The sequence below is a fragment of the Cucurbita pepo genome, chromosome 10 (genome assembly GCF_057944985.1).
Source record: "Cucurbita pepo subsp. pepo isolate OVF chromosome 10, ASM5794498v1, whole genome shotgun sequence".
In the NCBI taxonomy this organism is placed as follows: domain Eukaryota; kingdom Viridiplantae; phylum Streptophyta; class Magnoliopsida; order Cucurbitales; family Cucurbitaceae; genus Cucurbita; species Cucurbita pepo.
Window position 1 is genome coordinate 5354870 of NC_141807.1, and position 16106 is coordinate 5370975.

General features: G+C 35.2%; 2 protein-coding genes across 2 annotated transcripts; one reads left to right on the forward strand and one right to left on the reverse strand.

Moving 5' to 3' along the window:
- The first annotated feature begins 364 nt into the window (after positions 1–364).
- On the forward strand, positions 365–3152 carry LOC111803385 (protein trichome birefringence-like 3). Its single transcript, XM_023687752.2, has 6 exons — positions 365–618; positions 723–963; positions 1037–1208; positions 1606–1805; positions 1894–2052; positions 2672–3152. Exons 1-6 carry the CDS (start codon positions 411–413, stop codon positions 3003–3005), a joined length of 1314 nt encoding a protein of 437 aa, XP_023543520.2. The 5' UTR covers positions 365–410; the 3' UTR covers positions 3006–3152.
- A 164-nt stretch (positions 3153–3316) lies between these two features.
- Positions 3317–14348, reverse strand: LOC111803384 (AMP deaminase). The gene is made up of 19 exons (XM_023687751.2): positions 13759–14348; positions 12390–12547; positions 12081–12288; positions 11541–11719; positions 11351–11402; positions 11140–11267; positions 10868–11047; positions 10656–10723; positions 10355–10497; positions 9338–9399; positions 6430–6543; positions 6008–6148; positions 5591–5743; positions 5218–5271; positions 5030–5140; positions 4766–4939; positions 4548–4628; positions 3945–4043; positions 3317–3832 (listed from the first exon to the last, which is right to left on the reverse strand). The coding sequence occupies exons 1-19, from the start codon at positions 14111–14113 to the stop codon at positions 3764–3766; spliced, it is 2529 nt and encodes an 842-aa protein (XP_023543519.2). The 5' UTR covers positions 14114–14348; the 3' UTR covers positions 3317–3763.
- Positions 14349–16106: the final 1758 nt, after the last annotated feature.

Here is a 16106-nt window from a genome sequence, read left to right on the forward strand (position 1 = left end):
ACTAGTGCCTCACTTGGTCCGGTGACTAACTTTGATACGATTTGTAATAGTCCAAGCCCACCACTAGTAGATATTGTCCACTTTGGCCCGTTACATATCGCCTTCAGTATCACGATTTTAAAAACGCATCTATTAGGGAGAGACTTTCATACCCTCATTAGGAATGATTCGTTCCCTTCTATAATTGATGTCGGATCTCACACGTTCCCTTTTATCACGAGAAGCTCGAGACATTAGCCTCTCAACCCACCCACCTCACTCCTCTAATTAACCTAATAAAACTCAAAGCCAACCACACATTCCTTTAGCTTCACTCCTACTCCAAACACACACACACCCATAAAATATTACCTCAAAATCTCCTAAAATATCCTCCAACTTCTCTTCATTCTCCTCGTGCTTCTTACTTCATGAGCTTGTCGACGTCGTCTCCCTCCGCCCTAATGACGTCGAAATGCCCTATCACCCGACTCAAGCCTCGTCTCCCCTTCCTCACCGTCGTCCTTTGCGCCTTCTCCTTCCTCGCTCTCTTCTACACCGAGCGCATAACTTTCTTCTCCTCCATCTCCATTTTCAAACTCAAGTCATGCCCTCAAAAACCCGCCTCCTCGAAAACAAGTAGGTTTAATTTTATCATCTATTCTAACTTAGAGCGGCCAAGGCGATTGGCTCCTTCCTCCCTACTTCATTCCGTCATTGAAATTGTTGTTTTTGTATTGAAGGGGAGAAGCCAACGGCGGAGGAGCGATCGACAAACCCGTTAACGGACGACCGATTCGAATTCGACCCGGAGGAGTGCAACATAGCGAACGGGAAGTGGGTTTTTAACCGGTCGATGAAGCCATTGTACACGGACCGGTCGTGCCCGTATCTAGACCGGCAAGTGTCGTGCGTTAAGAACGGGCGGGTGGATTCCGATTACCGGCGGTGGGAGTGGCAGCCGGAGGATTGCACATTGGCAAGGTTTGAGGTGAATTAGTATATTTGAAAGAGTAATTGAACCAATAAATTAATGGAATTAGGGTTTGGATGACAGATTTAACGCAGAGATTGCTTTGAACAAGGTGAGGGGCAAGAGGGTGATGTTCGTCGGAGATTCGCTGCAGCGCGGCCAGTGGCAGTCGTTTGTTTGTATGGTTGAGTGGATGATTCCGGCGGATAAAAAATCTCTCAACAGAGGCTCATTTCTCTCTGTTTTTACCGCTAAGGTAATTTTTTTTTTTACCCATCTTTTAGAGAGAAAAAAACTTTAATTATAATATTTAGAGGGAATTTTAGGGAGCAAGGCACTTGAGATTTACTTCTTAATCAAGTTTAAGAATGTGTTAATTAAGAAATGATTCCCTCTTTGAAAATAATAAATTAAATTTAAGTTAAAAGTTATATATATTTTTGTTCTAATTTTTTTTATTTTATCCTAAAATTTTATAATTTCTACGATATTTCGATTTCAACTAATTTATCGACTAATTTTAATTAAAAGTAATGTTAAAATCATAGTAAACTCTCGTGCATTAATTAAGAATAATGTGTCTTTATAAAATCGAAAATTTAACATTTATTTCTTTTTTTCATTTTCTTTATGATGGTCGGTGTTACTTTTAGGAATACAACGCTACCATTGAGTTCTACTGGGCTCCATTTCTAGTGCACTCAAATTCGGACAATCCGATCATCGGAGATCCAAAGCAAAGAGTATTGAGAGTAGACTCAGTTGCCAACCATTCCAAACATTGGTCGAATGTTGATATTCTTGTCTTCAATTCCTATGTTTGGTGGATGAGTGTCGCTAAAATTAAATCTTTGTAAGTTCTCTTTTATATATTTTATTATTATTATGACGTGTGAAATTAAACTCAAAACTTACGAGTTTTATACTTTGAATATACACAGATGGGGATCGTTTGAGAACGGAGAAGAAGGGTACGTAGAATTTGATACACCAATTGCTTATACAATGGGATTGAAGACTTGGGCCAATTGGGTTGACTCTAATGTTAATCCCAATATGACACGTGTTTTCTTTACCACTATGTCTCCAACTCATACGAGGTATTTTTCATATTTTTTTGTTTATTTATCTCTTTCTTAAATATTACATTTTTTAAAAGTATTATATGATAATAGATTAAAAAGAAAATTGAAAAAAAAAATGAAAAGTTTTAAAAAATGTACTAAATTTTGAAAAATAATACTCTTAAAATTTTAAAAAATAATAATAATAATATTTTGTTTAAAAAATAGGTTAAAATTTTTTAAATGTTTTCAAAAATACTTTTTTTAACTCTCAAAATCTTACAAAAAAAAAATACATTTTATTTTTTAAAAATTTTATTAATACCTTTAAAAACTTTTTTAAAAAACTTCAAAAAAACACTTTAAATTTTTTTAAAAATTTCAAATAAATATTTATCATTATTACCCTGTTTTAAATACTTTTCACTAACATTAAAACATTTATAAATAATTTATAAGGTATCGATATATATTGACGGTAAGAATTTTTTAAATTTTTTTAATAAAAATTTAGGAGGTTCGAATATTTAGTATTCTCTTATTTATTACCATTCTCTTATTTATTACCTATGTCTACTATTTAGGCAGTATACTACCGGCTCTATAAATTCATAAGTTTTAAAAAATATAAAATAAATTATTTATGATTGAACAGAAGCATGGATTGGGGGAGAGTGAATGGGAGCAAATGCTTCAACGAAACAAAGCCGATAAGAAACAGAAACTTCTGGGGGAGTGGCTCCGACAAAGGAATGATGAGTGTGGTCTCCAAAATAGTGAACAAAATGAAGGTTCCGGTCACATTCATCAACATTACGCAGCTTTCCGACTACAGAATCGACGCCCATTCCTCCATCTTCACCGAAACCGGCGGCAAGCTGCTAACGGCGGAGCAGAAGGCCGACCCTCTCCGCCACGCCGACTGCATCCACTGGTGCCTCCCCGGCGTCCCCGATACTTGGAATCAAATCCTTTTCGCACATTTGTAGCAATATAAACCAACAAGGTACCCAATCTTGAAATGAAATGATTTCAATTGTGCAACAAATCTATTAGAACCTAGCATCGAGTATTAAACATCTAAACATGAAACATTTTTCGGCTAAGAAACAATATATGTTTATAACCATTATCTATTCGATAATGTCAGTTAACAGTAGGCATCATTTCAATCCAATAAGATCCAATAAGATACACGTGCAAGATATGATGTCAGTTTTGAACGAACATCATAACAAACCATCATATTATTGCCGCAGCAACACGAGGAAAGCCATAAATTATAAGACTAAGAATCCAATGAGGGAAGCTTTCCCCCTTAGAACCATGGGGAAGCAGTATATCTTTATTTTGATGTCCTCTTATTATTTCCCAACATTATGATTATTTAGGCTACGTATAGAAATATGTATCTATATATTATCCATATATCCATATACTTAGTAGATTGTCTTTGGGATCTAAAGTGCCGATCTTATCCCAATAAGAAGTATTTCTCATACTACCAACGTTAAACTATGCCCACATCAAAGCTTCGGCTAGACAGACCCTCAGCTACCATTTGCACTTTTTGTATATACTCTCCTTCTCCCCCGCTTCAAATTTCTTCGTCCGGGTGCAACAACATGAATCAAAATCCAGCTCCTTCGTCGAGGCGATCGAATGACACCCAAATAACCGAACCTTCGAACTACCACCTAAGAATATAAATAATCCAGTGTGGTCTTAAGTGTTTCATCACTGCTCATCACTTTTCAATCTCATCAGGAAGGTCGGCCTTCCCAAGATAAACCAGCTGCATTTCCTCTCTCCAGATCTTTTAGGAGGGGAGGAAGAAAAGGGGCAGAAAAATGAAATTGTTAGGCGATCCCAGAAATCTCTCAAATGAGGAGGGAAAAGAGAAAGGTAAGAAGAAAAAAGAAGTATACCGTGTCACGGAATTCCACCCTGATGTGTGGCACATTTGTTCTGTGAATATCATTTCCTGCTGGTCCTCTCTTGTAATATTCTTTTCCAATCCAATGCGCCTGCAACGACAAGGCCGAGTACCAGAAAAAGGAAAAGAATACATGTCATTGTTGCGAGCACGAACAATAAGAGACGTTGGAAGAAATTTGTAGATCTCAATGATCCTAGTATTTGCATCGGAGAAAATAACGTTTACAAGGACATATATCAATGATCTCATTCAAGTGTGAGCTCAATTTATACTGATTAGCTGTGCTCCTCAAGGGAACAGTTCTACAGCCTATAAATAGATCTGGTTCACGTAAGGGAGTTTTCTTTCATCATACTATGATAAATAAATGAAGATACATTTGATCTAGAACATTTAAGGTGTTCTAACACGACGTAGAGGCATGGATGTTTTCTGTTGAGCACATTTAGACTAGATCATAGTTGGATGCAGCAACATATTCAGGTGCAGGAATTAAATAAGAGGAATATTTTCAATGCATCATAAATCATAGTATAGTATATGGGTGGGGGATTAATTAATAATTTATATTGCTCCAGAGTTCTGTATGTACCTTCAGAGCATGAGAGAAACCTGATTGGTAGACAGAATTGCGAGCTATTTCACATAGATCACATGAACTCAGCTTCCAGACCTGTAAAAATAAATTTTAACTTCAATTTCAAAAGATTTAAAAAAAAGTAAACCTTCATAAAATCCGGTTCTCATATTGAGCCGCATAAAAAGAACAGAAATTTAACCTTATACACATGGTCAAGGAAAGATACTCACCGAAGCAGCTATGCTATATTCTTCCACCAGAGGTTCTTTTGTTAGGTGGATTTGAAGAGGATCATCAGTAGAAAGAGAGACATTTAGACCACGAGAAAAGAATACGGGAAATGGATTCCGATGATAGTCCAAAAACAGGGAGTTGTTGCTAAGGGGAGACATAGCAAGACCAACCTGTAAATGCACACGTCGTGTTTAAAATAAGGGACTGTAACAATGAGAATTCCGAGTGCAATAGGAAGAAATTGTTGTCTGCGTCGCTACCTGTGCTAGATAATATAAGTACTGAAGAACTGGAGACTTCCTCAAATTGATTCCATGTGCAATGCTATGAGCAGTTAGGAAAGTTGTAGCAAGGTGGTCAATATCACCAGCCTGAAAAGGATTATATTCATAAGTTGAACGTAAAAATGTACCGTATGCATCAAATTTGAATAGATTTCACAAAGTACCTCTCCAGAATGTGGACGAAGATTTATAGTGGTCATGCCCTTTGATTCACGAAGCTGAAAAGCAAATTCAAAAGGTTATATAACCCTTAAAAAAAGTTAAACATGGAGGAAGCACAGGCCAAAGCATCCATCATGATATCAATGCAGGAAACAACGAGAAGGCCCAAAAACGGCGAGGAATGAAAATAAAACCTCTAAAACGCCACCAAGATATAGTTATTTTAAAACAGACTCGTCTAAAGTTGTAAGATCAAGTACAAAATTTTAAAATGGGCTATTTATACTATGCATTCAAGTAACGGACTGCCATGTACTCTAAAATTTGATAAAAGATATGAGATAAAGTAAAGCGCTTTAGATCGTTTGGCGAAACCTTGTTTAGTGTATAGAGATTGGCATAGCAGTAATAGACATAGTATGAGAATGCAGGATTAAAAACATTCGTCCACTGAGCAGGTGTAGGCATGTGCTTGGTAGGGCGTCGTTCAGGCTTGCTCTCATCATCAACCAAATCCAAACCAACAACCTGAAAAGTTCATAAAAGAGAACAAAATTTAAAAAATTTGCACCCACATTGAGTCAAAAAGTTTATGGTGTAACATAGGTTGCTTTAAAAAATAAATAAAACATAAATAATAATGGTAGAATAAATGAGAACGCAATTTTATCAACAATAGTTTCAGATCATCCCTACAAAAATCAGTATTACATATTCAGACACTATCTTCGTATAAACAGACTGAGAAGCTCTTGTGAGATAAATTGAAGATTCTTTTGGTTGATAACAAACCTGTTTCAAGAATACATGCAACTGCGGATGTGAATCTGGATCCACCGTGGCCTCAAATAATGGAATGAAGATGTTGTCAAGAATGTTTTGAAATGAAGTCACAATCCCCATTTCCTTATACACATTATAAAGTCGTGGCAGCTGAAATGCAAACCATAATAAAATAAGAAAGAAATAAGCAGCATTAAGATTAACATCGTCAGATACAAAAGTAAAGCAAATTTCAGAAAAGAAAGTACTTCTCAGTGTCGTTGTGAAGCATAAAACTTATGAACCACAAACTCTAATTTTCACGAGAAGCATTAGGTAAAGTTAATACTGTGGCATAAAGTTGGTGACAAATTTGACATGACAAGCCAGGCATATATGATAAGCCAAAAGGACCTTTTTTTTTTTTTTCTCTTGAGCTTTTGAAGCATTACCTGAATTAACCACACGACATTTTCACTGTATAAATCATTATTAATTATCCAACTGGCAAGTTGATCCCATTCACTTTGCTTCCTTCCATATATAGATATCCGATATTCAGCCATCTGCAGTAAAAGAATGAAACATCAAACATGGAAAAATAGAGGGGGATCAATGTCTTTAAAGGAGGAAGGACACTGTTATTTTCATCTATATTAAATTTGCATAAAGCTACCATGAGTTTATTTTTCATGCATCCACGTCATCTGAAGTTTTAGACAGAGCCAAAAATAGGCTGGTAAAAACTTTGTACCAACTCTTTAGCTCATCGGCTTCTTTAATTCAACCAAAAACGCTTACAACCCGTCAAGGATATTCTGATGCATCAGAAGGGAAATAGATCAAGTATCAAGAGACGAGTGTGTTTTTTCTAGTTGATCTATGAACTGCCCCATTCTCTTTTTTCTTTCTTTTTTTGTCTTTTAATGTTTTTAATGTCAACAGCAATACAAACACTCTGACTTGCTTACTCCATATAGCGTGGACATAACATGTAACCTTCCAAATATTAATACAGAGATTCATATGACCAAAGGCATCATGCAAGATAAACTTCAAGGAAGATGTGAAGAAAATGTTGTTCAAATCATCACAACATTAAAGAAGAACCAAGGTTCATTTATTCTTGGATGGTTACAAATTTCGGATGGATAATAATTTAGAGTCATGGTATTTTATTAATGTATTTTAGAATTTATTTATTTTATCATTACATTTACCTAGTGAATAATTATGGTATAAAATATGAAGGTTAGAACTCTTTAAATGCCTCACAGAAGGTTAAGGGTTCTCATCTTGAAGCTCTATAAAATCATGTATGTTATCTTTGAAAGGTAGACTTGGAAAAGGTAGTAAAAATAGCATTTATGCTTTCCTTTAGCAAATGGCTGCTAAGTTTCTTTGCAATTCTATGTAGTTTAGATTGCATGTTTAGAATCATTCAAGCTTGACATGTTTAATCTTGCTTGTGGAGTGATTCAAATCTCAAAGAAGTATTCTTGTCTTGAGATATTTGATCAACAAGGTAATCTAAATTTTACTTTCCCTTGGAGTGATTCCTTATCATTAGGACCAAGTTTCTTTGAAATCCTATGTAGTTTAGGTTACATGTTTAGAATCATTCAAGCTTGACATGATTAATTTTGTTTGTGGAGTGATTCGAATCTCAAACAAGTGTTCTTGTTTTGAAATTTTCGATCAACTAGGTAATCCGAACCTTACTTCTTTTATTGTGATTCCTTATCAGAGATGAAAAGGACGAAGTAAAATATTCTGTACATGGTCCTCAACATATATCACTAGGAAAAAAAAATTATTTCATAGACTGGAAAAGAATAGGAAATAATTCATTAGCATAAAAAGGTCGATTATATTACAATTACAATTTTCTAAATGAATATCAGGAAATAAAAACAAACATTGCACGCAGTATGTGAATATGGAACTTTATTGAAATAACTCCACCATTTCTCATTCACATATTAAAAATAAATATCCATTATTTACATTTTCTTTTGTACAAAAGCACCGAAGTCTATTTTAATGTCCAAAAGGTGCACTGTAGGTATAAGTTAGTACGGTTAAATGAGATAGGAAATGTCTCATCCAGTAATCATTGGACTTTACAACATCAAGAATTGAAGACAAGATAAGGATTAAAAGAAGGGCTGAAGACAAGAACTTATTTCTCTACAAAAATTAAACCTTAGGTTGGAATCCTTGGTTAAGGGATAGGATAGACATGAAGCTTCTTCTAAAAAAATTATTGTCTCTCAACAAAAATGGATAATCCCCTTGACTTTGTTTCCTCTGCAAAGTGTCGAATATCAGTTTGCTTAAGTTTGGTCCAAACTTTTAAGTCTAGAGATTCTTCCATGTCCATTATAGCTGGGGGAAATCTTGAAGAGTGAACCCGTTTCAAAATACCTTTTGGAGACTTTCCTTTAAAGTGCAATCTTATTACTCCCCCTGTAAAGAAGTCCTTAGAATTGGTGCACGATGACGAGCTTTCAGATACTGCGGTGGTAGGTGTGTAGAGTTCAAACATAGTCTACAAAGGATTTTTCTTTTTTTTTTTTTTTTTTAATAAAGAAACCGAGCTTTCATTGAGATAAAAGAATACAAAAGGACATACAAAAAGTCAATCCAACAAGAGAGGCCAAGCATCTAACTGTACACGAAATCTAAATTAAAAGAGCCTTGTGGTTTGGTACTCTTCTCATTCTCATGTAACCGACAGCCAGCATCTAAAAGTTTTTGGGTTGTCCAAGACATATCCCCTCTAACTGTCACAACACATCCGTGAAAGTAATTCTGAATTCCCTTTTTGAAGTAGAGTTACCATGGAAAACCAATTTTGTATCAACCTTTAGATACATTTGACTCAAAATGAACGAGAGGATTTATGAGCCGTACAGGACACTTGGAGGATGTCTGGAATCTGTCTGTTTTGATTCACCTATTTAGCTTTTTCTTCCAAGTCTTTTGTGATTTTTCTTTTTCCTTTATTACAAATGATTAGAGCTCATTCTTGCAACGAGTGTTAGTTGTATTTATTCTCTTCTAGAGCTCCCCGCTAGACTAATATTTTAGAGAGGGGAAAAGGGATCAGTTTAGATTCACTTATAGGGAGTTGACGTCGTAGAATTTACTAAAAACACACAAAGATGAACGATCAGTTTTTTTTTTTTTTTTTTTCCCTTTCATCTAAAAATTTGTTCTATGCACACGTTTAACGAACAGAGAATACACTACAGATAGATTGAGAATATACATAGTATATGCTAGAGAAAATCCACGCCATAAAACAAATGAATTCAAAATAGCGTATCTGACTATAAAGAAGGAAGAATGATGCACCTGATATTTACTTGCACCAAGATCAGAAAATACTTGTTTGGTCACCTCACCAAGGAAACGGCCTTCAAATAGACATCCATCCAAATATCAAAAACTAATGAAATGCAGTAATCTAGTAAAATTGCTTAATGATACTAGATACATGACACTATAGTCCATAGTCTATATCTACAACCACATCTCTGGTCATTTAAACCAGTAACAAAACACTTGCATGCTATCATGATCCATTGATAAAAGGATTGATAGACATGGGATATGCGGGGAATATAAAGTTATATGAGAACAGAATGCACCTGTAGGGTGTATGAAGTTATTTCTTTGAGAAAATATGTTCATAGACCCGGGTTTTAAAGGATTGAAGATATCCAAACATGTCAACAATATTCTATATAGTGTTTCAAAAAGCCCACTGAGGCGCAGCCTCCTTTCTTAATGAAGCCTGATTGGAGATGCACCTCAGCACTTGTGGGGTGCTCCCCAAGCCTAATTTCCTACTTTATTTATTTTATTTTTATAAGAAAGAAATACATGAATTTCTTACAAACTCGAATAACATCTCTATTTTCTTAAATTTCATCATCTTATTATTTATCATTTATTTTTCTTCATATTTAAAACTTTATTTACATTTTTTATTATGTGCCTCATAAATGAAACCTGCATTCTATTTTATTCTTTTTGCACCACGCACTTAAGCTCCAAAGGGCTATAGCACTTCAGTACGCTTTGAACTTAAAAGAACACCAAATTTTGTGTGTGCGTATATGAGTGAGAGAGAGAGCTTCCATCTAACCGTTGAAAAAAAATTATCATTACATAAACAGCAAATTCATTGCTTTGGTTAGAAGGTTATAAATGCTCCTGATTCCTTAACTAATTTCAGTATTGCAAATCACAGCCCTGAAACCAAAGTTGACCAACCAAATATGCAACACAGGAGAATGTGCAACCAAAATCAAACGTCACACTATTCTAATGTCAAATCTAAAAGTTTATAAAGTAAGCAACATATACCTTGAATTAGGTTATCCTGCTTTAGGAAGATCTCCCTGAGCCTACTTTGACCACAGGGGTTGTATTTAAGATTAAACTTGTCAAAGCGATGAAATGTGCTCTTGTCAGCATGAACATCCAAGAGGTCAACATTTAAGTCGTACCTGTGCTCCATATGTCAAAAGAAATCAATATTCCAGACTCGGACATATTTAATAAAAGTTCGAATTGGATAAAATCAGTATCTCTTGTTTTCCCTTTTCGGATTTTGAATAAAAGTGACTATTCACTATGAAGGAAAAATGGATAAGGAAAAACTTACCCAGATAAGTCCAAGCTCTCAAAAACTTCTTTCAAGGTCAAATATGTACCATCCCGAAATATTACAACCTAAGTAGAGGAAAATGTCCACCATTATTTGTTTAATAAGAAAGAAAATGCCTAGAAGCAGTTAACAGAATGAATTTTAAGATGTGGAGCATCAATGTTTACAACCATAATAGATATGGGAAGAAACACTATCACATTCATTACCTCATCAGGCTCTTTTCTCAACTTGGACTTTATAAATCTTAAGAGATGTTTCTGGTTCATGCACGCGGAGTGATGAACATGAGTATCAACTTTCCTGACATTGTAAAAGTCACGGTGTGGAGCACTTTTCTGAGCCAGAAATTCCTTGTCCGCATTAAGCATCAGATGAAGATTGAATTTCTGAATGACGTGAATAAATGGGATATTCATCAGGGATGAAAAATAGAAACATAACAAACATTTCAATAACTAAAAGTTCACAGGACACATGCCTGTTCAAGAAGATTCAGTCGATGGTGGCACAGAGTTCTAATGTTTCCTGCTGCAGTGACTCTAAGTATGTGATGAAGATCAGTAAAGAAGGTGGTTGCATCAGCAACGGGAAAAAGTTCTTCCTTCGCTGCAAATAATTCAAATAAAACTCATAAGAAGAGCAATTAAGAATAGACATCAGAAGTTTGTGGATAACTCTCATGTTCTTACAATCTTTGTCTGCATAGACGTGAATGACCCCGTCTTGCATCTCAAAATGATGCTGCAGAAAGAAAATATAAATTGAATATGAGGAACAACAAAATAAAATGCATAACTATGGAAACAAAGGACTTTGAAGCAAAATTAGCAACATGCAGCACAACATACTAAAACTATTTGTCAACGATGACAAACTCACATCAGACTTGCCCTCAGAAGTGTATTGAAATGGATCGGGATTAGGTTTCGGTGTACTGGGGTCGGATATGATTTCTTTCTCCCATGGAGCAACAGCCTCCCTGAATACATATCGTTTACGCATCTCAAGGCATTCTTGAAGAACCAGATATGACTCTACTTCATCAGGTAATGGTACCTCTAGAAAAGCGTCAGACAAATAGAAATATATCAAACATCAAGTCTGCATACATGTGAGAAAAAATCCAATTCAATTTTACTTCAACTATTGACCAATGAGCTTGCGTATGAACAAAGTACCTAATAATTCATTCAATACAGCATGGCATACTTACCTCAGTTTGTGTTTTCTTTACAGAGAACATATTATTGCGTTATACATTCTTTATGAAAGATTACATTAATATACAGCCATAACACAAACAAATAAGCTTATGTTACCATGTTAAGCACCTTAAAATCATGACTGTATAGTATTGTTATCTAATGGCCAGGGAAAGACAAGAAATAAATCACATAAAAAGTTTCCAATTAGTAATACCAGATGGGGTAATTTTGAGCCGTACAAAGGTTTCTTGCTCAGGCTCTTTCCTCAAAATATCAGCTGCGATTGGATCAGGCTGGACACCATGCAGATCACCTGATACACTATGAGATCGAATCATACTTGAAGCAGCCAACGCAATCTGCTCACCACTGGCATTAATGTGATCAGGAAGATTTTCAAATATGCCCTTACATTCTGCACCCTGCACGTGGGGTTTAAATGCAACACTATAAATTCTCCCAAGCTCCAGAGGCCATTAGGTGTCCAAGAAACTAAGAACATGCAAGGGAGTTAAGTACTCACTGCATTTCCATTAGCAAGCAGATATGCTGAATTTAATTTAGTATCCTCAGCTATATTATCGTCTTCATCCGATCCCTCAACGCTCTCAAAGGCACTCGTACTTGCAATGGGTGACTTCGGTGAAGTAGGCCGAATTGATCTCTTGGTAGAATTTTTCCCTGATACAATTGATTATTTGGAGAGAGAAGTACATTAACATAGGTTATTCAATCTTAATATATATACGTGAAAATTTGTCTGAAAGATTGCAAGGATAATTTAGATAATCTGGAGTTTTCTTGGCAGAATGAAATCATGAGTTCTGAAGTTGGACTTGCATCAAAAATATGAGCCAAAAGGATAGTTGAATCAACCTATTGATGCCAAGTGCTAACTATTTTTTTAGTCTATTTGGAAAAGCCATGGGCCACCAATATCCTAGACAGTTCTTAAAACACAGATTAGGAATCAAGTCAAAATGATATATCCAAAATGAAATGAACAGGAGCAAATTGCCTTAGCTCATGCGTGATCTCCTACCAAACATTGTCACGCAATATCCATATCATCTTTAAACCCATTGACTTGAGATTTAGATTACCATACTTGATGAGTTGTTAAGACTTCAAGCTTTATCTTTTAAATAAGAAACAGTCAAACTTTAATCACTATCCATTTCCTATGCCCTGGATACCCATACCAAATTCTTTCAATTGTCTAAATGGCAGGATAATCCGTTTTATACTTCCAAAGGAAGGGAGAAAAGACTTATCAAGATGAGCATGAAGGAATCACAATAATCTCAAGGTTAGCAGGTTATGTTACAGATAAGCAGAACATTTTAGAAATAAAATATTTAACTATCGGATTCTGAAATACATGACACGAGACTCCTTGGATTGCATAGCTAAAGAATTAATCAGCTGAATGAGACCATGTTTAATTTTCACAAATAGGGTAAGAGAAAGTTCACGACCTTACTTAAACACGATATCTACAGTATTATCCGACACACGAAGATTAAGATACTCCAAATTTGGAATCGTCTTAAGAAGACCCGAATGGGAAGTCCTCATATCAATGAGCTACGATTCAGACAGTAGCGCATCAACCGATTCATTAGAACTTAATAGTTAATCACGATTCTAAAGTTCAAGATAATTCATCAGCCGTATAAATTGAAACAGAGTAGTGAGTGATAAGCCTCCGTCTAAATTATTTAGAACCAAAAGTACCATAGAGGCATCCAGTACCAGTAGATGATAAAAAGCGAAGCATTCCCCTCGAAATCCAACAAAACCATGATGCATAAACCACTACACAAAACTGAATAGCTTTTATGCATATAAAGTCCATAAATCTCCTGTAGAAAAATCCATCGAATCCATACCTTCAGGAAGTGTGTGTAACCTCGGCAGCCCTGCCGGAATCACGTCCAGAAGCACCTGCCCATTTCGCTTCTCGTCTCCATCAGTCCCACCGGAAATAGCAGTGACGTCCGGCAGCGAAGCGGAGCCTCGCCGATTGTAGCCGTTCCCCTTCCGCCGTACATGGCCGCGCTGCTTCTTCGAATGCTGAGGCGAGTCAACCTCCAAGTTATCATCCCTCTCCCTTTCCCTCTCGACAGTCTTGGCAAACTCCAGCAGCTGAGTTAGGGTTTTCCGGTGCATATAATACGCCGAAACAGCGACGACAGAGGCCCCTATCAGAGCCGCCATAGCCATGTGCAGCGGATAAGTATCCATCGGAGTTGCGTATGAGAAAACGACACGCCCCTAACCTGAGAGACAGAGTTGTGAATCGTTAGCAGCAAATTACAGTGCGCCAAAATCCTTAACAGAGCACCGATTTATTCGAGCAACCGAGGCTCTGCTTTGATATTTATAGAGGAAGAGATATCAGGGAGAGAGCCCAGTGTGACTGCACACACAGACGAAGAGAGAGCTTTTTCTCTCTCCTACTCCGCCCTCTCTCTCTCCAATTTTTAGATTTTTCTGTTTATATATTTCCTATTAGGGTTTTTTTCTTTTTTCTTTTTTCTTTTTCTTTTTTTTTTTTTTTTCGCTCTTAATAAAATCCTATTTTATTCATTTAAAACCTTTTTAATTTTTAAAAGATCTCTTTATTTTATAAATATGATAAAATTATTTAATTTAATTTTGATCCTTATTATATGATTATTAAAACACATTGAATTTATATTCTTATTTAATTTTATGTAACAAAATTAAAGTGTTTTATTATTAATTTTGTTGGATAAAGTTATTGATACTATTAAGTTTCATTCCATAATTTTTTTAAAATTGTATTAATTTTTAACACTTTTCAAGTTTTTGTTATTAAATAAAATCTTTTAAATATATAATTAAGTTATCCCATCGATAAATTTATTGGGTTCGTTTGACAAATAAATTCAAATGTAGTCCAAACACGTTCGTCTATCCTCCACTGCAATATGGTTACGTTACTTACTTCTCGTTTCTTAAGAGTAAAAACTATCTCCACAAACCAACACGAGTCCATATGTTGTCATAACTCACATGCATCCTAGAAAGAAAAATTTAAGAGGTCACCCAATAAACACTTAACTATGAAGTTCCCGTAATTGAGTTACAAAAAATAAAGGTATATCTTGTTGGTATAAGTAGTAATTTTTATTTCCTTTAAACCTTTCTTTGTTATTATATCTATAGGTCTATGGTCTCGATTCATTCATGTACCTCTTATTTACTTGGGTGTCATATGTCCACCAAATTTCGGTTTGGTTCGTACTCGAACTACATCTTACTGAAAGAGGTACCACTCTGATACCATTTTCATATACTTAAAACAAACAAACTCGTTACAACTAGTTTAACCTCTTTTTGTATATTTATTTTATTTTAGCGTTATGATAAAGCAAGAACTGTGAGTCATATCTTTATGAAAAACGACTAATATCTTAATTATTCCTTTCTTTTTTAATCAATTATTGGATTGTTGGGTTATATGTGTGATCTCATATGTCTTTATGTGACATTTTTTCAAAGGAAATGACAAAAATTCAGTTTAAAAGTTTGGTGATGATATTTCTAAAAATTTAAAGAGGTGTGGAATTTAGTTTGGAAAGTAGAAAAAGGACAAAGCTTTTCATAATATATATATAATGGGTGAAAGTTCCATTTTACCCTTCCCTTGGTTTAATTTAATTTTCATCCTTTTAAAACTTAAAAGCTGATACACAATCACATTGATCGATAATGATTCATATTGTAGATATCTCCCGAGTCAAACATAGGTATACAACTCTATTGTAACAGCTCAACCCCACCGCTATTAGATATTGTCTTATTTGGATAATCTATTTCGAGATTTCACTCAAGGTTTTTAAAACACGTCTACTAGGGAAATGTTTCTACACCCTTATAAAGAGTGTTTCGTTCTCCTCTCTAATCAATGTGGGATCTCACAATTAACCTTCTTTTGAGGCTCAGCGTCTTTACTGTCACTTGTTCTTCTCTCTAATTGACGTGATATATCAGATCAATTATCATTATTTTCATATATGATGTTATTTGAATTTTAAAAAATAAAAATAAAAATAAAAATTCTATCGGCGTGGCATGAGGCACGTGTAAAACGGTGGGGCCCACAATGAGGGAAATGAAGAATCGTGTTATGAGAAGAGTGGATCGAGGTCTCTTTCAAGCCTGCCGTGTCTGTGGCATCTTGAAAATGTGTGGATTATTATTATTTTTG

Bases quoted from the DNA above. Each gene is read 5' to 3' on its own strand.
- LOC111803385 (XM_023687752.2), top strand. From the start codon at position 411: ATGAGCTTGTCGACGTCGTCTCCCTCCGCCCTAATGACGTCGAAATGC. The intron at 619-722 runs GTAGGTTTAATT...TTTGTATTGAAG, and splicing joins ACCCGCCTCCTCGAAAACAA to GGGAGAAGCCAACGGCGGAG. The intron at 1,806-1,893 runs GTAAGTTCTCTT...GAATATACACAG, and splicing joins GTCGCTAAAATTAAATCTTT to ATGGGGATCGTTTGAGAACG.
- LOC111803384 (XM_023687751.2), bottom strand. From the start codon at position 14,113: ATGGATACTTATCCGCTGCACATGGCTATGGCGGCTCTGATAGGGGCC. The intron at 11,268-11,350 runs GTAAGAACATGA...AATTATTTGCAG, and splicing joins CGTCTATGCAGACAAAGATT to CGAAGGAAGAACTTTTTCCC. The intron at 3,833-3,944 runs GTATACTTCTTT...CCCTCCTAAAAG, and splicing joins GGGTGGAATTCCGTGACACG to ATCTGGAGAGAGGAAATGCA.